Source organism: Excalfactoria chinensis, chromosome 5, assembly GCF_039878825.1.
Source record: "Excalfactoria chinensis isolate bCotChi1 chromosome 5, bCotChi1.hap2, whole genome shotgun sequence".
Classification (NCBI taxonomy): domain Eukaryota; kingdom Metazoa; phylum Chordata; class Aves; order Galliformes; family Phasianidae; genus Excalfactoria; species Excalfactoria chinensis.
The window spans coordinates 49,908,634-49,933,467 of NC_092829.1; the positions used below are offsets into that span (position 1 = coordinate 49,908,634).

A 24,834-nucleotide genomic window follows, 5' to 3' on the forward strand; every position below is an offset into this window, starting at 1 on the left:
GGTTTGCCCCTCACTTCATCAGTTACTGCTTTCTTCTCCCCCTCATGGTCATTCTAACCATACTGGAAAGAAAAACATCTAAAGAGGAAACAGAATTTGTGGCTCCTATACAAGTATACTCGATCTTGTTAATCTACCTGACATCTAAAGTTCATTATCTATTGATGGAGGGTATAGGTTTATCAGTAACGCCTTCTGCCATGTCAGAATATCAGATACTTCGCTTTTAAGATTAAGAAGCACAAAGCTAGGATAACACCACTATCATGAAATCTACCTAAATTTTCAGGTATGGATTTGCTTAAATCTCTTCTATACAGTGGGCAACTCAATGACTGAAAGAGTTGTACACTCTACTATGTATATACAGAAGAGTAAAACAGAATAGTTAAGCTCAAAGACCTTGGACAAGCTAAAATAAGGGTGAATAAAGAGTCTCCAGGTAAGCTGACCTTGCCCTCTGCATGCTGGCAGAGTGCTGACAACCATCTGGGTGACTTCCTGCATTGCAATAAATTCTGTTACTACTTCTAGCTCATAGGAAGTCTTTTTCCCAACCTGTTTGTCTTAGTCATCTTTCTCTTAAGCCCCAGGATATCAAATGAAGGTATGGGCTTAATTTCTTGCTGAGAAACCATTTTTGTTTCCAAACCTTTTTTCACTGAGTAAGCAGTTACTCCCCAGGTAAGGAGCATGTTCCTGTTCTCCTCCAGGGGTCTGACAGTGCTCTGTTAAAGGAACAGTAGTGTACAGAAAAACAGAGAATTTAAACAAAGATCCCCTTATCATTTGGATTTACTTAGCAGCTTAATCAGCCTTTCAACGGGACTCCCCAGTACTTGGCAGTGTACCCTTATATGTATAAGTTAAGAAGACCTGTGATTCCCTTACAGGCAGCTGCAGGTTCCCTCAGGGGCAGCATGCACAGTGCCAGCTACCTGCCACAAACCTTTGGTTCAGTCCCATTAAGGGTACAAGAGAGTCAACAGCATAGCCTATTAGGAATGCAATACAGGAAAAGACAGATTTCATTACAGAGTAGCTGGAAACAAACCTAATTCTTCATACCCCTGCTTTATCTCTGTCTTTCCTGCTATTGAGAAATGTATCCTGGAAACAATTACTGCTTAGGAGAGATGAACAGCATTTTACAAAACAATAGAGAATTCAGTACCCAAGTACACAAGTGAACATTGATTTCCCTTCTGAAGTCCTCCCTTATCTGTGTGATTCAGGGCACAGGGGAAGGGCGCACAGACTCAGCACTGCATCTGGCTCACTGGCTTGAGCTCAGAGGAAAAACACTTCTGTTTTTCAATCCAGTGCTGAATAATGTTTATGAAGATCTTAAATTACACAAGAGGGAAAGAAAGCAAAGGGTAGATGAGGAAATCTTTCAGTTCTGCTTCTGGGAAGCGGCACCAAGTTCTAACTGGAAAAAAAAAGACGGTTTAGAAAGGCTTTTGCTGGGAAGGGTGTGCCTAAACGTGCTAGGGTTTCCAGCATGACTGTTTTTACCATGCCTTAACATTTGGTCCTTACTCCCTATAAACAGCCCATGAAATAATAGGGCTACATCAAAATTCCCACTGCAGTGAAAATATTAGCAGCATAGTCACGCTGCACGTGCAAACACGGGGTAAAAAGTCAAAGCAGAAAGTAGAAGGCTCAATTTAAAACACAACCTGTTATTTTAAGGCCTGTTAGCACCCATCCGCGGTTTGACATCTCCTTTTCCAACACCAGAGACTCGCTGGCTCTCTCTGCACTCAAAGGTTCCCTCAGACCTCACCTATACCACCGCTTTTATCTGCAGCCCAGCAAGAGCGTAACTAAAGCTAGTTTCCTTCAGGCGCGGACAACCTCCACCCGGCAGTGCGATGAGGAGGCGCAGATCGCTCAGCTAAAGACCGAGCGACCGCCATGACGGCGAAACCCGTTCCCAGCCGCCGCCGTCTCAGCGCCTCCCATCAGGCGCAGGGGCGGCACCGCCCGCCTCCACTTCCGAGGCGGCGGCGGGCGGTAGGTGGTGCGGCGCTGCCTGGAGGCGGCAGCTCTCCGGGGAGGGAAGAAGGCGGGCGGTGGTGCAGTGTCCTGTCCGTTTAGGGTATGTCGGCCTGCCCCGTAGCTGGGATGCGGTGATATGGATGGCAGAAGCACCCTGGCGGCTAGGCAGAGGCTGGCCCGGGATAGGTAGGCCGCGGGGCACGCTCGGACTGAGCCCGCAGGTTTATGGTGGGCTGCACGTGGGGCTCTGACCTAAAAGAGAAAGCTTTGGTATCGCCAGAGTACAGGAATCAACTTTAACTGTTAAAATAGAGTAGCTTACAGTAGGAGAACGCTTTTTAACACAACTGAGAAACAGGCTTATTTTCTTCTTTTCACTCCTGAATTTAGCTTCTGTTGGTTTTGGTTCACTGTTTCTTCCCCCACCCCAGCCACACAGCTCAACAGTTTGTAGCTTGGGCTTGCTTTACTAAACCAGTTGTGTTACCAGAGCATTTACTCCAGTAGCAGTTAGAACCCAGCTTCCTCTTTCAGGAGTGTCATATAAGCATTCACTCTGATTTCACTGAATCCTTAGATTTGGAAGGGTCATCTAGTCTAGTTATAAAGGTCATCTCGTCTGGCTCCCCCACAACTAACTTGGACATCCACAGCTAGATTACATGGTCCAGGATAGTTTCTTAATAGTTGCTGTGCTAACCTCCAAGATTATGCTTTTTGACAGCTTCTTTTGGACAATGTAAGTCTATGCCAGCTCCTCTGTTTGTTGTAAATAAAACAGCATTTAAAATATCTGTCTGTGTTACCTTGTGGAGGCTCACATTAGGCAGGGGCTGTCACCCGGCTTTGGGAGATACCAAGGCCTCAGACCAGTAAAAAAAACAAATCTCAAACCTTAAACCTCAATTTTCCTTGTATGTTGCAATACAACAGATAAGAAAAAAAAAATTTTGGTTTAGTTAGTATGAGGATAATAAATTGTTGAAGGGAGTCTTACTAAAGGAAAGACTTGATTGGCATCTGGTTTTGAAAAGCTTGCAAAATTTGTGCTTATAGTTTCCATATAGAGCACTGAAAGCTTGATTTATTCATCTTTAGGTACTAAAATGATGCTGTATACTTAATTTTTGCTGATACTGTTTGTATGGCAAAAGAAAGTGGTGATGGTGCCTTCAGATGGGATACAGGTACTATGGAACAATAGCAGGTAATAAAGAGGGAAAATTGACTCACCCCTTCCAATTATCAGTAACAGCTTGAAAGGAGTGCAGTCTCTATCCAGAGATGCTACTCACTTAGCTGCCAACCCATAAATGAACTTTCTGGCTTAGCCACATCATCTAATCTGCTGCTCAACCACTGGTTCAGGCTGTGATCTGGGAATTCCACTGCACTGCTGAAGATGAAGTTAATAAAATAAGGTTCCTACTAAGAGTCAATATTAGAATGTCACTATCAGAAAATGCTGCTACAGGCTCTGCACTTTCTATAGATCCAGAAATGGATGTTGGCTTACAGTAATTGCCAGATAGATATGATCAAGGAAATGAACACATTTCAGTTTCTAATCAGAGTTCATTGGTGGCTTTTTAAACATGAGTGCTTCAGCTGTTAAACACTAACTTCTTTCTAGGAATGTGAATACTGTTGCTAATTGTTTCTGAAAGTGAAATCAAACACCTCCAAATCAATATATACCAGCTTCTGGAAGAATTGATATCCTGTCCAAATTGTTAAGGTTTTGTATCGACTGTTCAGGCTCCCAACTGTTCCCATCTGTAATAGTTTATAGATCCTGCTTGATGGAACAGAGTAGATGCTATCAAGAGCAGCTTCCTTTGTCTAATCTTTTGGATGTTGAAAACAACAGTACTAGTGACCTTGAAGGCAAAGAAGAGTAATACCTTAGCTACTAATAGTAGTGAAATTTTAAGTGGTATACTAATTCAGCTTTTGCCTTGCCCCCTGGATCCAAGAGATATTACAAGACCAGCTAATTTTATTTTTGCATTGTTTTTAAGATTTGAATAAAGTCTTCAAGTGATTTTTTACACAAGGGCTTTGATGCTGTCTGTTCTTTGGTACTAGTGACATTATACTTTTTTCAAGCACTTTTTCTGCCAATCACTCTCCTTTCCTGTTGGCTAGTCACATTCTTGCCTGTCTTAGTGCAGGATGCCCAGATCCTGCAAAATCTCTTTTTCAGAAACTCACTGCTAAACCAACCTCGTCCAAATACACGTTGTTAATCTCATCTCAGCATTACTAGGATTGACCTCATGCAGCAACCAACAGAACAAGTATTGTAAATATAGCTTGAAGAAATGATTTAGTAAGTCTTCAGAGTGAGTGGCAGAAAAGTTAGTTCTTCAGAAAAAGAACTTCAGACAGTTATGGGAAAGCTAATGTTTTTCTTTCTCCATTAGGATCTCAGTATTGTGAGAAGAAGCCAGATATATGTCTAGAGCAACTGATTTGTTATGCACTAAATACATATACATATATTTGTAAAATCCTTCTCCTGACAGAACAAAGTTATGACAGACAAATAGCACTGAATTGAACTCTTCTCTATTAATTCTCAATAATTGTATTTGCAGCTGGAACAAACTATCAGCTTTTCCAGTTCTCTGTGTATCACCAACTTGCCAAAGTCATTCAAGTTCTTACTTATTGTAACAAATGCATATAGCTATAATCACATGGCTATATTTTTTTCTGTTCCTTATTTAACCAGTGTCTTGTTGACTGAATCAGGCACAATCAGTGGTGTCTCTTATGTGCTGCGGAAAATGCAAGGCTGTGCTATTCTGGGCAGCAGGCATTTATCACAGTTTCAGCTGTGAAGCCCTGTATTTCTTTAGGAATTCTTTAAAAGAAAAGCTGTAAGCATCCCACCAGCTTTCCCTGGGATACATCTAAGAATCTCTTAAAGTACTCTGGTATATTGCTGCCCAGCCTAAGGCGTTATTAAACATAGCTGCATTAATAAGTATTAGTCTATAGGGCAGAATATGAGACAAAGAATTGATGATTCTTAGACAAGAAAACTGAATTTCTTTTAAACAGTTATGCTCTTCTGTTTGCAGAGATTTGAACCCTTCTATTTCTGGGACAAGAAAAACTTGACACTGGGAGAAACACTATGAGGTTTCTCTGTATTTCACTTTCTTTAACCGTGATTTGCTGGCTAGCCGAAGGTACCTTGTCAAAAACAGACGCTAAGAAAGCTGCTACAAAAAAACTGGAAGAAAAGGTAAGCTAAATAATCAAAATGCTCATCTTATTTAACATGTACAGTGATAGAACTCAACTTTGAGGGATGGTAAGGCTATTGTCATTCTTTCAAAAAAATTTAAAAAAGTGTTGGAATCAACTGTACATTTCTGTGGAAGCTTATTCTGAAATGGTACTATGTGAAATTGTCCTTTCATTTATCTTTTCTGAGTGTCAGAAATGCTTCACTCCTTTAACCAATACAACATAGACTTGTGGAGCTTTCAGCTCCAATGGAGGCTGCATAAGATTGCTGTAGAAGGAAGAACTTTTTGTCCCCTACTATTCATGTAAAGGAGGCATGCCTCCATCCCTGTGTTGGGAGTCGAGGGAGCAGTAGTGTTGGCCAAGAGCAGTGCGTTATTTACAGGTGGGAGAGATGTTCTCAACAATGCCAGTAGGACAGCTGTGTTCTTTTCAGAACACAGCTCTTTCAGAACACAGCTCTTTCGAGCTTGCAATCAAAGTAAGATTACTGACGGTGACAAATTGTTTCCCAGCTCTTTTTTTATTTTCTTTTAAAATCAAACTATTTCACATGATTTTAAAAGAGCATTCAGAGTTTAATGTTGTTTTCTCTATGAGGCCTGTTGCTTTTGAAAATAGCTGCTTATAAAAACTGTTGTCTTCCCCCAGACACTGCATTCTGATAAAAATGTGCAGGACCGAGGACTGGTAGTTACAGATCCAAAGGCAAAGGATATTATACTGGAACACAGAAGCTACTGCTCCAAGAAGATGAAAGAAAGACACTTCTCAGGAGATGTTCTGGGATATATTACTCCTGTGAGTTAATAAATCAAATAGAATCGGTGCTTTGAATGAATGTGCAATGGACTGTACTAATTTGGGCTCTTGCATCCCTGCTATAAAAGTGTTTTTATAGTATTCGGAACTTCCAGTCTGCAGTCAGATATTCAAGAGCTGCCTTTAGATTCAAGTGGTCTCAAACTCTTGTTCTCCCACTCATCTCTTGTAAGATATCTAGGTCATTCTGTTTTTCTCACCAGTAAAACAGTTGTATTTTTTTGTTGTTGTTGTTTTTGAATGAGCCATGTAAAGTCGCACTAAATTCAGATAAGGAATACTACTAAGTAACTTTGTATTATGCAGCTACCAACTTGAACCTTCTAAGTAAACAGTAAAAATTTTATGCTGCTGTCAAACTGATATCTTGCTATCCAGTCTTAACTGTTCAAAGCATCCTCATGAATAATGAATGTTACTTTTGTTTAGAGAATGCTTCTTGTTTTGTTTTTGCACTGCTCAGAACAGAAATAGGTTCCCTATGAACTTCTAGCTTTCTCAAGTTCTGTTGAACATACATGCAGACCTTGTACATTCAAATCTCTGCTAAAGCTAAATGCTAATTACTCCAGTTTAGATGAATTTACATAAACTGAAGGTTGACATTCATGTAGCTATGAGAGTGTTATAAGTGCTTTCTTATTTAAACAAAAATAAAGCTGCAGAAGGTTTTCTTAAGCTAACAGAGATCTAGCAAGTGGTTACATTTGTGGTAAAGAGCTCTCACAGATCAAAAAGAAAGTGGTTCGTATGTCTTGCTTGTCATCTCTCACTTTTTTTTTTTAAATCTCCTTTCTTTTACAAGTGGAACAGCCATGGCTACGACATTGCTAAAATATTTGGAAATAAATTCACACTAATCTCACCAGTCTGGTTACAAGTGAGAAGGAGAGGGAAGGAGAGATTCCAGTTCACTGGGCTCCACGATATAGATAAAGGTTTGATTTCCTTTTTATTTGAATATGGATTACAAATAGGATCACTGTTCTTGTTGCAAACTGATGGGTAACTATACACCCATGTTTTTCATGCTGCCTCTCATTTTCACTAGTTTTAGTAAGTTTTTTACACAATGAACTTTTCTCATTTGCTTCCATGTTGTAACTGTGCAGATAGTAATATGCAGATGAATAGAAAGAGAGCAGCCTATCTACAAAGCCCCCTTTAAAAAAGGAAGAGACAAAGAATCTCTACAGACAGAAATAGTCCTTTGTGCTTGCACTGTTCAGTTATTTATCTGTTTTTATTCCTTCTGCCCTTGCAAAAAAGCCCATACAAATAAACTGAAAACCCTGGTGAGTGAGTTTGTTCTGGGATGAAAATTGTATTTAATCTGAAGAGAATTTTTTTCCACTGTCACAGAACTTGCAGCAGATACAGAATTCACATAGTATGCTCTTACTAAATAATCAGTTTAGTTTTGAACTCTATTGAAACATGCCTGTAAAATACCATTTTAAAGAGCTCCAAAGATTGTTTTTACCATGTTAGTGCCTACTAACATTAATCCTAATGCAGTAACTACCCAGAGGGAGTAGATGAGACACTAAGAAATACCATCTGAATTTTAAAAAACAGCCAGATTAAAAAACCCAGCTAACTTAAAAAAGAAATGAAAAACAATCTGATTCTATGATACACAACTGCTGTTCTCAGTAAGTAGTGAGATGTTTACCATGATGAAACAGAACTGTAAGCAGCAAGAAGGAAGGGGCTGGGAAAGTACTCTTACAAGATAGTTGTAAATGTTAGTTATGCTATGGTGGAGACAAATAGCTTTGATTTTTGTGCATGAGAGCCTGTTTCCTCTGCATTGCTAATGAACTAGTAGTCTGTAATAGAAAAGCTGATTTAATTAAACTTTGCTACATTAGTTGAAGAATGCTTCAAAATATGTTGTCCTTGTCAATATTTTTATGTTTTAAGAGCTGTTTTCTTGGTACTGTTTGACAGGCTGGATGAAGAACGTCAGAAAAAACTCCAAAAACATCAAAATAGGTGAGCCTATGTTTTATGTGTTGTTTCTGTCAATTTTCTTTTACTGCTAGCAGAGCAAAAGACAACTGTTTTCCATGTGTATTGGAGAGCAGGGAGTTTAACATAGCCCTGTGAAAAGAGGTGTCCAAAAAGAAAATGAAAAGCAGCTAACTATAGACAAGTAAGCAACTGAAGTGTAGATTCTGTTGGTGCCCTAATGTTTTCCTGTGGTGTCTTGTCTCTTAGTAAACCCATGGCCACTGGGCCCTCTTTGGAAGGGTACTCTGCATTTAATATGATGTGCTTACCTGGGGAATAATCTTCAAACTTGTTGCTCAGGAATTCCACTCTTTTTATAAGGGGGGAAAGGAATCCAAATCTGAGTCAGTCCTTAGCGTTTTCCTGCACTGCTTGCTTCTGCCCTTGAAGCAGAGATCTCAAGAGGTGTGCAACAGTGTGCCTGCAGAGAAAATGGCAAATATTACTACAGTGATAACACTGTGCTAAACGCCTTACTTTTGTCTGTAACAAGAATAAGTCAAGGCTGTGAAACTAGTAAAACTCTTCTTGCTTCACAAGGTGGTATGAAATGTGAAACAGGTAGACAAATTGAATGCTCATTGATCTATTTGAAATATTTAGTGCCTTAAATGTATTGCTGGTAGAGGGGAGAAAGGGGGGTGAGAAGTACCCTCAAGCACCTGTTATTTTTCCAAAATTAAGATTTGTGGTAGGCTCTTGAAAGGAGCAAAAGACTGAATATGAGGCTGCGTCTATTATGCAACTACATTAGAGTTGGAGGTGAACTTTTCTACCTTCCTTTTCTTGTGATAGAAGAGAGGCACAACTTACAGATGGATTGCAGTTTCATTTTGGTGTTTTAAGACCTTCCTAAGTAGAACTTCAGTTGTCAATTAAATGCAGCTTTTCTTAAAACTGGTATCAATTTGCTATTAATTAATGTTTGAGTTACCATAAAGCAAAGAGTGTTCTATGGTGACAACTTTTCTGTGCTGATAAAATTAGAGTAAAAAAAAAACAACACATATGAGATATGTTGTTTGGTGATTTATCTGCTGGTGTTTTCTGTAGAATTATACTTCTATTTTGTTTTTGCATAAATATTACAATGTAGATAATAATCTTTTACATCTTTGTAATTTGCTTGGTAGTGCCTAGAATTTTGTTTGATGGCTGGACCTACCATGACTTTGAGAGTGTTTTTGGCAGTGAAGATGAGATAGAAGAGCTTTCCCAGAGTATGGTTCTGCTAGCCAAGGTAAAAAGACTTCAACAATGCTTTTGACACAGTGTGAGGTGATTTCTGGTTCCTTTTATAAAATATATTTTCTCATTTCCAGTTTTCATCCTATAAAATTCTGTTTGAAGTATGAATGAGGTATATTCTAGATATATTTGTATATTCTAGAGTGTGTCCAATTCCTGTATATATAAAATGTAGCAGTACTTAAGTACAGTTAACAGAAAGCCTCAAGTGAGACTACATAGGTCTTATTATCCTAAACCTGTTATCATTGGCAGTTGCACACTTCTGCCTGCTGTAAATTCTAATTGATAAAACCCATTCCAGCCAGCTGATGTGCAGATTAACATCAAAGCAGTAATAGATACTTAATAACCTTCTCATGGAGGTCTCCTAGTGAGCAGAGTGATTTCTTTAAAAAAAATAAATAAATAGCAAAACAGCTAGTAACTTTTTTTTTTTTTTTTTTTTTTTTTTGAGGGGCTGCAAAACAGTCTTGGGTACAATGAGGGCTGTTTTCTGTATGACACAAAATATGTTCAGGCTTCAATGGACTAGACATAAAGAGTCACTTTTAATATCAAGAATAGCTTGCCAGATATCCAGATATCATTTACTGCATAATTTTGTTCAGGTCTGATAAAACAGTTAAGATGCCAGCATGAGGAAAAAAAAAAAGGGTTTCCTTTAAGGAACGGCTTAATGCTTTGGAACAATGCTTCTAGGACTGGACAGACTGTACCCTAGAGACATCCAAATTAGTGGCTGTTTTGTGAAAACCTACCTAATTACTGTCAGAATAAGAATACTCTCCCTTGCAGTAGGATGTAAATAAATCTGCACTCTGGAGGAAGATGGATGAAGAAGAGAACTGAATGCTTTCTTAAAATTTGTAGCTACCACATCAATTTTAGCTCTTCTGTAACAATTAACCTCTTAAGGAAAGGATGCTCATGTCCAGTGATATCCTTGATCACAGTAAACAAGCTTTCATAAGAAAGATTATTTTGGAGATGTTTGGAATAATGACTTTTCCAGTTTAGTATTTACATTTTTAGAGTCAATAGCCTGTGACTTTTTCCCCCAATATACATGTAAATGTGTTTCAAATGATTTGCTTAACAACCATTTTTTGTTAATGGCTGCATTTTTCCCAATCTGATACTAGTTTATCCTGTGAGAGTAGGAGTCAGTCATGCATAACTAATAGAGATTTTCAACTTTTGCATGTTAGTTAAATAATTTGTGCTTCACTTTGACTTCTTCATGAAATGATGCATTTGAGATGAAACTGCTGTAAGAATATGAAGCGTGCTCAATCTGTAATACTGCTAGAACAGCTAAAGTAATTGTGTGCTTCAATATTGTATTATCTCTGCAAGCATAATGAATAAGCACGGTGATGAAGTTTATATTGTTGTCAATTCCTTCTTACAGAATGAAAATTTTGATGGCTTTGTGGTTGAAGTTTGGAGTCAGCTGGGAAATCAAAAGCAAAAGTAAGTACACGTTTTTAGGATACACTTACTAAAAATTGACTCTTACAGTATCTTTTTAAAGTTTAATTAGTCCACGTTGACTTAATTTGTCATTTTCTATAATGAAGTACACCCAAGTCTAGGTCAACTGAAGATTGTTTCACTTGTCTTAAAACTGTCCTACACAAATTCAAAGGTTATGTATTAATTTTCGTAGTAGAATTAGCAGACCACATTACCCTTTTAAATTTTAGCCATGCAAGATGTTGCTGTTGAACAAGGTTGAAGAGAGTACCTCAACTCTGTGTGTACTCAGGTGCTGGCATTAGCCGTTATTGTAATGCTGATTGGTATGTGTTACTGGATAAATAGCACTGACTTTGAGTTAATTAGGAAATCTTCCCAGACATTATATTAAGATCCTTTCTATGTGCTGAAATTAGAATGAAAATCTGCAACCTGAAGCAAACCTACAGAGAAACTGGCTTCCAGTTTTTGCAAGCACATCATTTTTAGAACTCCAGAGTAGCTGATCTACATTTTGGTAACTCTACTATGAAGTTTCACAGACTGAACTTATTGCATTTGTAAAAACTAAAGACTTTACCTGTATTAAGCTGTTTCCTGATATGTTCTAATCTATTTTCCTTGAGCATAAACCCCTTGGCTACCTCAATGCTTTAGGCAGAGTATAGGCAAAGCAAATTCTGAACTTCAGGACAAAAAGGCAGAACATGTGAGGAAATGACTGATTCAGTGCAGCATTCTGAACATTTTGGATTATTTGCCTCAGGAAATTCAGGCATCTGTTCCCTAAAACATGGTCCTCTTTTCATCTCTGTATTGCTTAAAACGTCTTGGGGAGAATAACTTAGAAGATATTTCTACAGAATACAGACTTGGTTATGACAGACTTTTACCTTTCTGAAAGGATCCTCCAGGTTATTCTGTTTAGGGCAAAGGATACTGGCTGATGGTATGGTGTAGTTATTTCCTGAACAGTGTGTGCTGTTAAGGGACTCCTATTATTCCCCTATAAAATCAATACTCTACGAACAAAGGAACGAAACTGCTGAATCTTTGTAGCCTTGTAAGAGGCTCCACCATTTACAGTGGAATGCACGAACCTTAAATGAGATGCTCTTGCTTACAATTAGGTAATTTGTTGGGTTGTTCTTGATGACTGATCTCTGTATGGAGCTCTAGATCTATTGCTGTCTCTTATTAAGGCAGTCAACAAAATGGTTTGATTAAATAGTAACTGCAAGCCAGAAGTTGGGTAGAGAGGTCAGTTTATCTACTGTTATTTACTAAAACCGATGTTTTCCTATAGGTTAACTTACATTTAAGTCAGACTGCATTACTGTAATTTGAAGGCTCACTGAAAGCCAAGATAACAGCAAGTACTGTATTGCAAATGGCAAATAAGTATACAGTGTATTTTTATTTGACTCTGGGTTGAGCATTCGGAGTAAAACTAATCAAAGCTGAGTGTTGAAGTGAAGCTACACTTGCACATGGAATAACAGTTATCTGTTAAAGCACATCGTTATATTAAAAATTTGTTTCCTGATGCTTTTAAATAATCAGTGTTTTCACTTTGATAAATTAGTCAGTTTGTTACTTAATTGTTCTGTAATTTGATTGTTTGGAAGTCCAGCATCAGAGGAAATTTCTCTTTTGCTTATTTTTTGAGCCAGCAGGTGTTTTGAACAGATGTTAAGGGGCAGAACTTGCATCTTGGCAAGCCTGCCTTTTTACTGCACCTTGAGTGCTTTTACTTTGAAGTCTGTTAATTTCCCTTTGAATAGCAGAGTAGAATTAGTCCCAATAAATCGGTAAGCATGGACTACTCATCCTTCGCTTTGCACATCCCTGCTAGGAAAAGGGTAGAGCTACGACCTCTTCAGCCCACAGAGTGGCAGTATTGCAACATGATTCGTACATGATCTGTGTCTGTTTTTCCAAAGTAATGAACATCAGTGGTAAAGCATATCCTTAACAGTAGAAGAGCTGGGGACAATTGACAGTAGTGTATCAATATAGATGACGCTTTAACCTTCAGACATGTAAAGCCTTGATAGAACAGCAATTGTGTGTTCCATATGAGGTATTGATATTAACTGTTAGGTACATAGTGTAGACTTCCCTAATTCAGATCAGTGTTTCTATGAGATACTATTTTATTTCTTTTTAATTTTTCTCCTTTTGATAGCTGAACCTGAACTTTAGTGGGACTCAAGAAGCCTGATAATATCCTTATTACATTTATTCTACCCACTGCATCTCTATATAACTAAGTAACAGTGCTAGCACTGCACAAGGTTTCTGTAACCTGCAAGGTCTCTCACGGACATCTTTGAGAATCTGTAATCGCTGAGAACTGTTAAGAACAGGCAGATTTATATACTTTCCTTTCAGCTCTTTGCATATTTCTAGAAAGCTGTTGCTTTTTTTCGTTCACACTTCAACATCAGAAACAAATGAAAATTCCTCCTGCAAGGAATAAGTTGTTGCATCAAAAGAGCTTTCAGTTTCCTGTTTATCCTATCTGGTATTCCAGAAGCAGTGAAATAGTGTGGTCTGAGGCTCACTGTCTATCTTCTGTTTACATATTCTTAAGCAGAGCTAACCTAATCCTTGTTTGTTTTCAAGAGTAAAAAGTTAATGTTGTAAAGGGTTAGGATTGCTTCTCTTCCTGCTCAATAATGCTCAGCAGAAGTGAAGTCTTAAATTATACCAGTCCTTCATGCTGTTTTCTTTTACATAACGTTTGTTACCTTACAGCGTAAGCTCTGTGAATGAGAACTATGTGCCTAAATGTGGCTGCCTGACTTTATGTTAAAGAATGTAATCAACTTAAATTATGGCTGTATGCTTAGGGTATGAGGGCCCTGAATGCCTTGAGACTTACCCAACAATTCTGCTCACATGCTTTGTTTACCCCTGGGTGTATAAAATGGCATTAGATTCTTGTATTCAGGTGCTGAAATACCACCTATTCTATCCGAAGAACTTGAGTAGGTGTGGACCTCAGCTGCAGGAGCCTGACATTGATCAGTTCAGGCTCATGTAAATGTCCAGTACAGATGCTTTGAAGTGCCCTCTGTACCTACCTCTGTGGTTTATGAGAATAGAAGCTCCTAATTACCGATAGAAGTAAAGACAAATTTGTGATAAGAGGCTGAATCTAACTGATGCTTTTTTCTCTCATGCTGACAATCGTTGCAGTGAAAAAGTACTCAGCCTCATGTCTTTGATTCTAACGTGTAGGAAATTAGTTTCTAAACAGAAACTTAAATTAGCTGAGGTGTTCTATGCAAATAATACCTCTGTTCTAATATATTTTACTGTCCCTTCACAGTTCAAACTTGCTTCTTAAATAGGTTGTTTTTTTTTTTAATTTTATTTTTAAAATCTAAAACCTTAGACTAAAATCTAAATTTTAAATCTAAAACCTAAGACTGAATGTACAACAGAATATTCCAAGTTATTTAAACTGTGGCATTTCAGGTTAGAAATTGGAGTGGAGATTTTGAACTGAACAAGAGAACTTCTGCTTTCTCAGTTTTAATGATAAGGGCCAGATAGGGCAACATCTCTTTTGCTAATAATATGTATGGATTTATTTTTATTCTTTTTTCCCAGACACCTCAGTCATACTATGGGCACATTCATGCCTTTTTCACCAGAATCTGGTAGCATACATGAAGGTGTACATGTTATTCTGCTTTGTCTGGCATTAGCTGACAGATGGCACTGCCATCACACAGGATCAACCTAAAAAACACATTTTTTTTTTCTACCCACTACATTCTGCAGGCACTTAGCTTCATGCGGAAGATGACCTTCAGACATCTTATTAATGTTGGTAGGAGTATAGGAGCAAAAGCCTCTTCTGGCACTTCTATCCTTCATGTTAGTCCCTAAAAAATTAATCTATTAATCAAAGATTTGCCATAATTCACTCCAGTTTTCTGGTATTAACTAAGCAATGAAATGGCAGAAAAGAGCAATTTCTTCTTGAAGTAGACAGCTTTATTCTGTCCAATTTTCCTGACAAGGCATAAATTTCAGGGAGCACTGACTATTAACTTATAAAAGAAGGTGGCAGAAGTTGGAAAGTTGCAGAGTTCTGAAGGGTCACGTAACTGAAGAGAAGAACGTAGCAGTATCTTCTGCAAGGCCTTTCAGACAGCCTGACAGCCCACTTTTATCTACTGAAGTAAACTCTTATAAGACGTCCCAAACACAATAGACTGACAGTGTTGGAAAAGTGAGTTCTGAAAAAATAACTCAAACCTTGGGTGAGGGAAATTTGCATTCTTTGTAGGGGACAAAATACTTTGAAATTAAGAACATAAATAAAAACACCTCCAACAAAAGCAAACAAACCAATTTTACAAAAAGTAGTGATAATAGAAGGCCTGGATTGAAGTAGACCTTAATTGGCTCAAAATGGACTAAAAAGCTGCCAATATCTTAGTTACTACTATGAAGTAAAACTTGACAAGGGTGAAGTCTCTGGTAAATATTTAATGTGGGCTTTTCAGAAAGACTTGATTCTATTCCTAATTATTTATACCTCATTAGAATTTTTAAAATGTCAATTGTCCTTTCCAATTTACCAGTGACAAGATGGGAAAAGATAGTGTTAGCACACTGGAAAGCGCTGCTGGGGCACAGTGAAGTTATAATTCGCAGCACAAAATCAATGAGCATTCTGTTATTGCTGCCTGGGGGAGGAGGCAAGAGTGCACATTTGGTCTATACAGTCTATCTTGCCTGACAAATAGAAGTTAGCCAAAGTGAAGTCTTCAGCTGTAACCATTAATCCTGTCTGATCTGCAGTAAAAATCTCAGGGCTGAGACTGGGCTTGACAGGTTAGCGAGCAGATGTTCACCTAGGTTTCTTGAGTAATAATCTGCCAGTTACCCTGCTACGCTTTTGCTTCCTGACCTGGTCAACTCTATATTGTTTAGATTTGTTAGGGGAAGAGAACACGGAAGCTATTTGGATTGGGTTTGTTTTTCAGTTAGAGTGTGCTTTGTGCTTACTACAAAATAAAGACAGCAATTCAGTCTTTCTATTGGTCCTATATCAGGCCACAAATCTCTGTCCTTCATTTACAGTTGCAGGACTGCTATACGAAAGTGTTGCCTACGCTGTAGGCTTTTCCAATTTAGTATGAAATTATTTTGTGCAGTTCAGAGGTCATACAAGTTAACAAAGGCATTCAAACAGAGAAGAGAGATCCTGCTGATGAAGAGCACAGGATAATCTCAGTGCCAGAGGAACTGATTTCAATCAAGTTTATAAGTAGTTTCTGACATCTAATGGAGGGTACATTCATACTACTTCAAGTATAATTAGTTAAAAGGCAACTTAGCCATGAGACAAAAATCTGTAGGAAAAGGGGCTTAACTAGTTTTAATACTGATTATAGTTTTTTGGTAGGGCTATGTCATATGGGAGTTATGATGCATATGGTGGGAGTCAAAAAGTTTCTGTTTAGCATACCTGTTGTAATTTTTTGAATGCTTTCTCTGGAAAAGGATCCTTCTCTGCTTAATTGGTTTGTCTGAATAGCTACACTCTTAATGTGGAATGTGTATGGTAAAGAGTAGAACAGAAACCTGTTATTTCTCAGTAGAAATATAGGAGAAGTACATGCTGCAGGTGGACTAAATGCCAGTTCCCATAACCTTGTGTGTCTCTACTGCATGAGAGTTGTTTGGCACAGCCAACATTCAAGATTGTAACCACAAAATACTAACTGTATTGGGAAAGTGATAAAACTTTTTGTTGTCAGGATCTAAGAGGAATGGTTTTTGTAGCACCCTTAGAATTTCATCTGACATTAAACTGTTTCAGTGGAAATAAAACTTCTTAATTACTTTTGGATAGTATCTAAATTGTGCAAGTCAGGCATCTTCACCTTGATAGATGATTAAATGGAAGATCAGTCATTTTAGAACAATATCTCCAGGATGGTACTGCCTTGATGGGGCACTGCAGTACTGGAAGTAGGTTTTGAAAGTTCTGGTCTAATTCAGTTTGATAAGCAGAGAAAACAGCTTAGATGATCTCCTGTGTATGACCTACTCTAACACTTACTGTCTGCTGGAATGGATTGTGAAGTTGCTTTTTTCTCAATTCAAGTTTATGCATAGCTTTGAACAGATCTAGAATTCACTGCTGAAGTCCTTCTGTCTGCATTTTTAGATCTCTGCTGGCAGGTAACTGTAGAAGTTGATATTCTGAGGAATCGAATGACTTGAAGGCACTCAGGATGGCCTTATTTATGGCGTGAATTGAATGTATCATTGGACTTATCAGATATAAGTAACTGTTAAATTTCCCTGTATTTCTAGACTCTTTTGAAGGTTTTGCTATTAACGCCATCTTTTGAAAGAAAGAGAGCCCAAAATACATTACGCTAAGAAAATTCTGGAGCTTATTTTCCTATTGAAATTAGGATGTGGAAATCAGCTTTTGAGAAAAATCTTTCAGTAATGTATACAGGAGATGATACTTCCAGATATGGCACTTCCAGGCATTCATTTTGAAGTTAAATAGTAAAGTGTTGGGAAGCAAACATATTAAGAAAACACTTGAAACCAAAACAGAAATGTTTCTAAAAACAGGCCTCCTAAGTACACCTTGAAGTCTGCACATCTTGTTGGGAAAACCTCTTTATGAATTCTCAGATTTTTCTGTCATAGCATGATGTTAACTTGAACCTATTCAACAATTGCTTATTTCAGAGCAGCGTTTGATTCTTCCACTCATTCATCCTTTTCTCTGATTAAGACTCTAAGGAGTAGCCTGCTCTGATAACATATTTTTTTTTACATGCTGACAATGAATAATTGGATCAAAATCAAACATTCTATCCCTATGGTGGTCACTGGTTACAATAAAACTATCTCCAATGATTCAGTGTTTTTAGTCTCATAAGGAGGTAAATCTTTGATTAGTCTGCCTAAGTTTGTTGTGCTTTTTTTGTTTTTAATGCTAGAATCATCCACTAGAAACTGTGTTTGGACCTCTCACCTGCTGCATCTTTTCAATAATATCTGCTGTTACTTGTTAGTTTGCTTTTGTCATCCAGTAACACTAGTTTTCTGTCTGTCCTTATGATAGTATGTTTGTATTTCAGGGAGTTGATACACTTGCTCATTCACCTTTCTGAAGCTCTTCATGAGGCACAACTAAAACTCATACTTGTTATACCTCCAGCAGTTGCAGCAGGGTGAGTATTCCTGCCTCTACGGCAAATTTCAGACAAGAAATACTTTGTTATTTGATACACAGTAAATTGAAAGCTCTATTTGTAGCTGTGCTACTTGAGTAAGAAACTGTTTGAGTTTGATCTCTTGATTCGTGTTGCACTGAATAGTCTTAGTCCTATGTGAGCATAAATAGGTTGTAACATTTGAAATCAGAGTAACTTGCAAGGGGGCTTCCTATTATGGTGTTAACCCATAATGTCTGGTGAGAACTTGCAAGAAAACAAGAACAAAGCAGTTGTGGAGTTTAATGTCTTGTTGCCAAGAAGTGAAAAAAATTTTCATAAAAGTAGCTTATAAAAAAGGCTTTCTGAGCCTCTGGGCACAATTTCATCTATGATAGATAATACTTGTCTTTAAGCAAGTAAGGCAGAGCTCTTCTTTATATTATAGAGTTGTGTCTTTTCTAAAATTATTTGGTTTGACTTAGGAGTTCACACATACAAAAAATGAATTTAGCAATTCTAAATGTTATCTTCTTACTAATTATTGTGTTTATTTGTGCAATGATTTGTATCCATTAAGTGTGCCAGTGGATATGGGTCTTCTAGTGCATTAACAGTACTCAGTTCATAGCTTTCAGTGGTTATAGCAGAGATATTTACATTTTAAGTTTAGATTTGTTGGCAGGAAAATAAAAGCAAAAAACAGGAACAACAAAACCAAAACATCTGGAAAATGAGAATATAATTTCAATGCAAGTGAAAAGAATTTAGATCCTCCTTATATTTCTACACTTTTAAGAAAAGATACTGCATTGTCTTCCAGAGACATACGGTAAGGCTGTGTTTTGTGTTTGTTTTTTTTCCCCTAGTAGTACAATTTCTGGGAAGCCATTGGAAATGCACATTTCTGTATTTTAGGAGATGTACATCTCACCCTTCCAGGTTTCACATATTAATTCAGTGATTATATCTGTGTAAGACTAAGCAGGTGGAACTGAGGCTGTGTAGGTGGAAGGTGACTCATGATGTCAGCAGAGTGACTAAACCACAGCGCTATAGTTTCAAATTGAAGTGCAGGCTATGCTCATGTTATAAAGATTCTTCAGCAGGACGTTTGCCTGCTATGAGAACTACTAGGTAACATTTGTTCACATTTGGATACCTTTTCTTATTAAAAAGAATGCATGGCACCCTCGCATTGTGAGCATGATTTTATGTTGCCCTACTATATAGAAGTGTTTATGGTATACAGAAGCATTATAAGACATATTGCAAGGAACGCATCATCTCATAGATAACTGTAATAATATGGGTACTGTACTCCAGTCTGCCTTTTCTTGTTGCTCAAATATATTGGTCCCTGTAAGAGTCTCTGTCATAGCATGGATCAGCCAAGCGTAGAAATTAAGCGTATGTTGTCCCCTCAACTCTGAATAAGAAGCACCAAATCCCTATTAGTTTCTTAAGGCTGGCTTTTTCATTGTTGAAGGTGAGTTTTGTTATATACTTCAGTGACAAAGTATAACCTGTTGTAGAATCTTACATACGTGGAACAGCCTTCAGAAAGTAGTTCAGTGTGCTGCAAGGGGTTCTGCTAACTGTAGAATAGACATCAGATAAGACATACATCGATTCTATGTCACTGTTGTTTTCTGTCTCTGAATTTTACCTGCTGGAACACTATCTCCTTGTGTTCATGCAATTATTGCTGATAATGGTAACTGGGAAAGATCAATAATATTTGCATAGACAGCAATAAGAGATTTTTCTCCTACCAGCAGCCTTGTACCTGCACATGAAAATCCAGTAATATAAGCTAGCCTTAAATGGAGAGCCATTGTTAGGCAATTTTAGGTGAGTTATGAGACCACAAAAGTAAAATATTGTAATGTCTGACTTCTGATGTTGTAAACCATGTGATTTCATGAACAGCCTTACAGTCATACTGCTTTATGGCAGCACAGTTTTGAGGGGGGAGGAAGGGGAGGGGTGTTGGACAAGCATCTAAACTTCTTGTAGAGTGTCTTAATCTTTCAGAGCATTTACTTCCAGGTTGCCAAAATGGCTGAGAAAATGGAATGCCTGAACAAGCTTGTAAATGCCTTGGGTATTCTGCAGCTGGCCTTTTCTCTGCAGTGATCTCAAGAGGTGTTTTATTGAGTTCTGTGGGGAGGTCCTCTAGCACTAAGGGCAAACTAAGCATTTCTGCCCACCAGGATCTGTGCAGAGCTTAAATTCTGCCTGCTGAAAAGCATTAGACAGTGTATAGTCAGTGACTAAAGGTACAACATTGTTCTGAGATCAGTTTGTCTTACCACCTCTAAACAAATTCCTGCGTATAGGATATGTGTTTCCTACCCACACAGGAAAGTAAACTAAAATGTGATATCCACCTATTATTTCATTCTTTAGTAGCTAGATGAAATCTGATTGCAGTTAATTGAGTTGGTTGTCTCAAAGTATGAATTTGAGGATTTTTTAATTGTATTATTTTTCACTATTGTGTTGTGTATTGTATGTACAAATATTTTGTGCCTTTCAAATAAAGTAGCTGATTTTTTTAATGTAAAATCTCTTTGCTTCCACACACTGCTGCCTACCAGTTTTTCAAGGGCAAAGAGGAATAAGTGAACTGTTAAGACTGGAGCAAAAGCAGACAAGCTTAACTCCATGTGAACTGGTAAAACAGTCAGTCAAGGTCCTCTCTGTTACTACCTCAGTACTGCTGTTTGTATTATATTGCATGAGACAGTCTTTAGAACAATACTTCATTTCATACACTATGGCACATACATACACATTCATACACTATGGCATTAAGAGAGTAGATTCAAGTCTGTGAGAAGCACCAGATCCCATACACTGTATTTTGCTACCTCCTCCTGCCCTGGACTTGATATGGCTTGTTCACTACTCCTTTGTGTGCTCTGTATTTTCTTCAGCTTCTCTGCTCCAGAATATGCACCCTATAATCCCTAGGCTGTTTGGTACATGGTAATACATGAAATCTTGTTGTACACTAGATTCAGTTCAGGCCAAGAAAAATTCTAAAGCCATATTATTGCTAGACCAGTTTTCACAGGACTACAGTCCTGCATGTGGTATCCTTTTTCTTTGTTGCATAATGTATATCTGGAACCTCTTCTAGACAGCACAGTAGGATGAGGAAATGGTAGAAATAGTAGCATTTGCATAAGATATTGAGGATATTAGAAAAGGGAGTTTTTGATCAGGATGAGGCATTACATATTGCAATTAATAAAAGCTACCAGGCAACTGTGTTGTTCCTTACTATCTTAGTTGTTTTTGTGTGGCTTTTGAGAGCCACTTGTGTGACTAGGAAAATGTGACCCTCAGGAAGGTAGGCTTTCTCTCTAAAGAAAAAGGTTGATAGGTCATTCATGTTGCATCATAATCCATAGTTTTGCTGTGAAAAAAATTTTGTATGGAGAAGTTTCTAGTAACTGAATAACAATTTTGGTTATTACCCTATGAAACAATGCACAGGTCTCAGTAAAACCGAAGTGATATGCTTTGTAGTGAATCATTACACCACAGTAACAACTTCAGTGCTTCTTTAGAAATGCAGACTCGAAAACCAAATTCTGAAAAAATAAGCCCTGAATATGGGAACCTTTGCAGTGTTGGCAAACCACTCTTCTGGAACACTGTGGGGTGGTATAACACAGCAGAAAGCACTGTAACAGAGCAGCAACCCTACACTACCTCAGCAAGTAAGGGCTTGTTCAAATGCAACAACCATAGATACTAGAAACAAAGGAAAGAAGCTGCTTACCTTCAGAAGATATCAGGTAGGCAGGGATCTCCATCAAAACACTCCTTGCCACCACTGCCAGACCTAAAATGAGTTCTGGACAGGGGTGGATCCTGGCTCCACTCCTCCCAGTCACTCAGGTGCATTGCATACAGCTGAGCTCCCATAGGTTGGCCCTGCCTTCCCATCAGGTGTTCAATCACTGCTTCAATCCATGACATAGCATTTTTGCTACAGGTGGTACACCTCAGTGTCACATGAATGTTCAAGGGTGGTAACAGAAATATTTGGAGATTCTCCTGCCTTGGTTAAATAAAAAATAATGAGAAATAACTAGTGCTCATTGTGACACCTATTACTATTACCAGATTCAGTCTCATACCCAGAATGACATGAGTGTTCTATTTAAACACAGTCACAGTCTAACTTTTGTTGATCATAAAATGGGAGTGGTGTAAGCTCTCTGCATTCATATTTTGTTTTGGCCAAGCATTTCTGTCAGTAACAGTATCCTTCCATGCTACTTAGCAGTCTAACATTGCTCTGAGGCTTGGACCTCCTGTTGCTATTGCCACTCCTGCAGCTGTGCTGAATATTGACAGGGTAGAGGGTTCACAGTTCCAAAACCTTTGTGAATTGGGATTCAGGGCTGCCCTGTTAGAGATGGGAAGAGCTGTCTATCAAAGGTGCAGTTTTTGACCTGAAACATATATTACACTCCTGCTCCTAGATGGCTTTGTTCTGTAAAGGGGTAGTAAAGTATTTCTGTTTCCCTGCACTGAAAAATAACAATCATGGATTATATGAGAGGATTGAAAGTTCTCATTTCTCTGAATAAATATATTTGTTTCTTTATGTATTCCCAGTGTTTCTGGGATACATAAACCTTTATGCATAAGAATCACATCATTGTAGGAGCTGGAAGATCTCCAGAGATCAAGTCCAGCTCCCCTGCAAAGCAGGCCCCCTACAGAAGTTTGCACAGGAAGGTGTTCAGGTGGGTCTTGGGTACCTCCAGAGAAGGAGAATCCACAACCTCTCTGTGCAGCCTGTGCCAGCGCTCTGTTACCTTTACCACGAAGAAGTTCCTTTGCATACTCACACAGAACTTCCTATGTTCCAGTTTATGGTTGTTTCCCCTTGTCCTGTCTCCACAGACAGCTGAAGAGAGAATAAACTAGTCACATTCTGCTAGATTAATATTGTTATATAGGACATCTACCCTTGTCTTCCATTCCTGTCCTTGTATTGTGTTAACTAGAAGAAACACTTCAGCTTCTTAGGTAGACAGGAAGTCAAAAGTACATCCATCAGTTATGGCAATGTCCTGAAATACACACAATCCATGGTTGCATTAAACCTTATAAATATGTCACATCTAAAGATAAATGTAAGAAGGACCTTGATATTTTTTTTCTGCCTTACTTTACTATTTAGACAGTAGCTGTGCTTGGAAATCCTGATTCACAGGATAAGAAGGCTTCTACTGAAATGTGCTTCCCATTGTGTATTGAATATCTTATATTTTGTGTCTTGATTTGAATTTTAATACTTACACAGGGTTGAAGCATCCTTTAATACATCTATATCCTTTATTTGTTGGAATCACTGTAGACTGTTAACCAAAAAGACAGCAAAAGGCATAGAAATAAGTACCATCGAGAATCAAATAATATCTCAGAATTGAGCAGCTGGCAAAGGGCTGATAAAGGAGACGTGGAATAGCCAACCCAGCCGGGATCCTAGGAGCTGAAACACTATTTCTTTTGTGTTCTACCCTGATTAAAATTTAAAGAGAGTGCATAGTTAAATGTAAGCAGTTTATTTAGGAATTTGTAATTTATACTCCTTTGATATGCATTAAGATCAAAGCAGTCTTGCAGCAAACACTATCTGAAAAGAGACACTTTTAAGAGCTAAAAATAGTGGTTTTCTTCAGGAAAAGCTGTCTGGAAAATACATCATTGTGTATGAGATCACTTGTATGTTGCAGGAAGGAAACATATTGGGTCATCTGTTTAATTTTTTGGATTCAGTTTTTGCAAGCAACTTAAATTGGCTGAAGCTTGCTTGCATAACAAAGTATCCTATAAAGCCTTCAACTTTTGGTTTGCTTTTGAACTGTTTTGAGCTAAAGGAAATCTTACACATGAGGGGGAAGAAGAGCAGACATTTTATCTGTCTCTTTAGAGCATTTTAAAATGCATCTGTTTACAGCATTGTCCAGAGAAAGTTAAGCTAGTGTAAATGGTGAAGTGAGAATGTGTGTAGAGGCTGATGGGGAGGCAGAAATCCAGCGAGCTTTGGTGTCACAGAGAACACACACAGAGCTACCTCAGCAGCAAACACAATCAGGTGGTTCATGTTTCCATCCATTGGATGTCCAGAAAGTGCATCATTTTTGCAAAAGAGAAAGTGGAAGCCAAAGCTGTGATGGACAGCGTGTCTGTGTGGATATTATGCTGCAGCTACCCTTGGGATGAGAGTCTTGTTGTGTGCCTCTGATAAAAGGTGCCAGGGCTGTTGTGTTATATAAATTGTTGCTTGTGCAGATGGTTTGCTGAAGACTTCCAGCATGTCTTTCAACAGATTGTCTCAAAACTTTAGAGAGTGTTACTGCTTTTAGCACACTTGGATGTGGATGCACGTAGAAACTATATGAGCACTGTATTTAAAACAGCAAGGTGTGGGCAGATATGTTTTACCCTTGACTGAATAATTGGTCATGAAGGGTAACTCTAATTGTGCTAACTGATCCTGGCCTTAGTAAAATTCTTGGCTTTAAAAATTCTAAACATGATATTATATAGGCTCTTATTACTAATCACAGAATCATAGAATGGCCTGGGTTGAAAAGGGCCACAATGCTCATCTAGTTTCCACCACCTTGCTGTGTACAGGGTTGCCAACCACCAGACCAGGCTGCCCAGAGCCACATCCAGCCTGGCCTTGAATGCCTCCAGGGATGAGGCATCCATAACCTCCGTAGGCAACCTGTTCCAGTGTGTCAAC

General features: G+C 38.2%; 1 protein-coding gene and 1 long non-coding RNA gene across 7 annotated transcripts in view; one reads left to right on the top strand and one right to left on the bottom strand.

Moving 5' to 3' along the window:
* The first annotated feature begins 1,994 nt into the window (after positions 1-1,994).
* The window catches only part of CHID1 (chitinase domain containing 1), a 104,118-nt gene continuing 81,278 nt past the window's right edge, over positions 1,995-24,834 (top strand). For 2 of the 6 annotated variants that reach the window (XM_072339177.1, XM_072339180.1), the window contains exons 1-8: positions 2,015-2,107; positions 5,097-5,263; positions 5,920-6,069; positions 6,896-7,028; positions 8,044-8,088; positions 9,240-9,346; positions 10,769-10,830; positions 17,973-18,065. In XM_072339177.1, coding sequence (XP_072195278.1) covers positions 5,153-5,263; positions 5,920-6,069; positions 6,896-7,028; positions 8,044-8,088; positions 9,240-9,346; positions 10,769-10,830; positions 17,973-18,065 — 701 coding nt within the window. In that variant the 5' untranslated portion in view covers positions 2,015-2,107; positions 5,097-5,152. Of the gene's footprint in view, positions 2,194-2,731; positions 2,747-3,105; positions 3,215-5,096; positions 5,264-5,919; positions 6,070-6,895; positions 7,029-8,043; positions 8,089-9,239; positions 9,347-10,768; positions 10,831-17,972; positions 18,066-24,834 lie in introns of those variants that run through there. The other 4 variants (XM_072339181.1, XM_072339178.1, XM_072339182.1 and 1 more) reach the window with 4 other exon arrangements.
* Positions 2,123-21,916, bottom strand: LOC140253534 (uncharacterized). The gene is made up of 3 exons (XR_011903876.1): positions 21,844-21,916; positions 8,376-8,527; positions 2,123-2,259 (listed from the first exon to the last, which is right to left on the bottom strand). It is a non-coding gene; the product is annotated as an uncharacterized lncRNA (long non-coding RNA).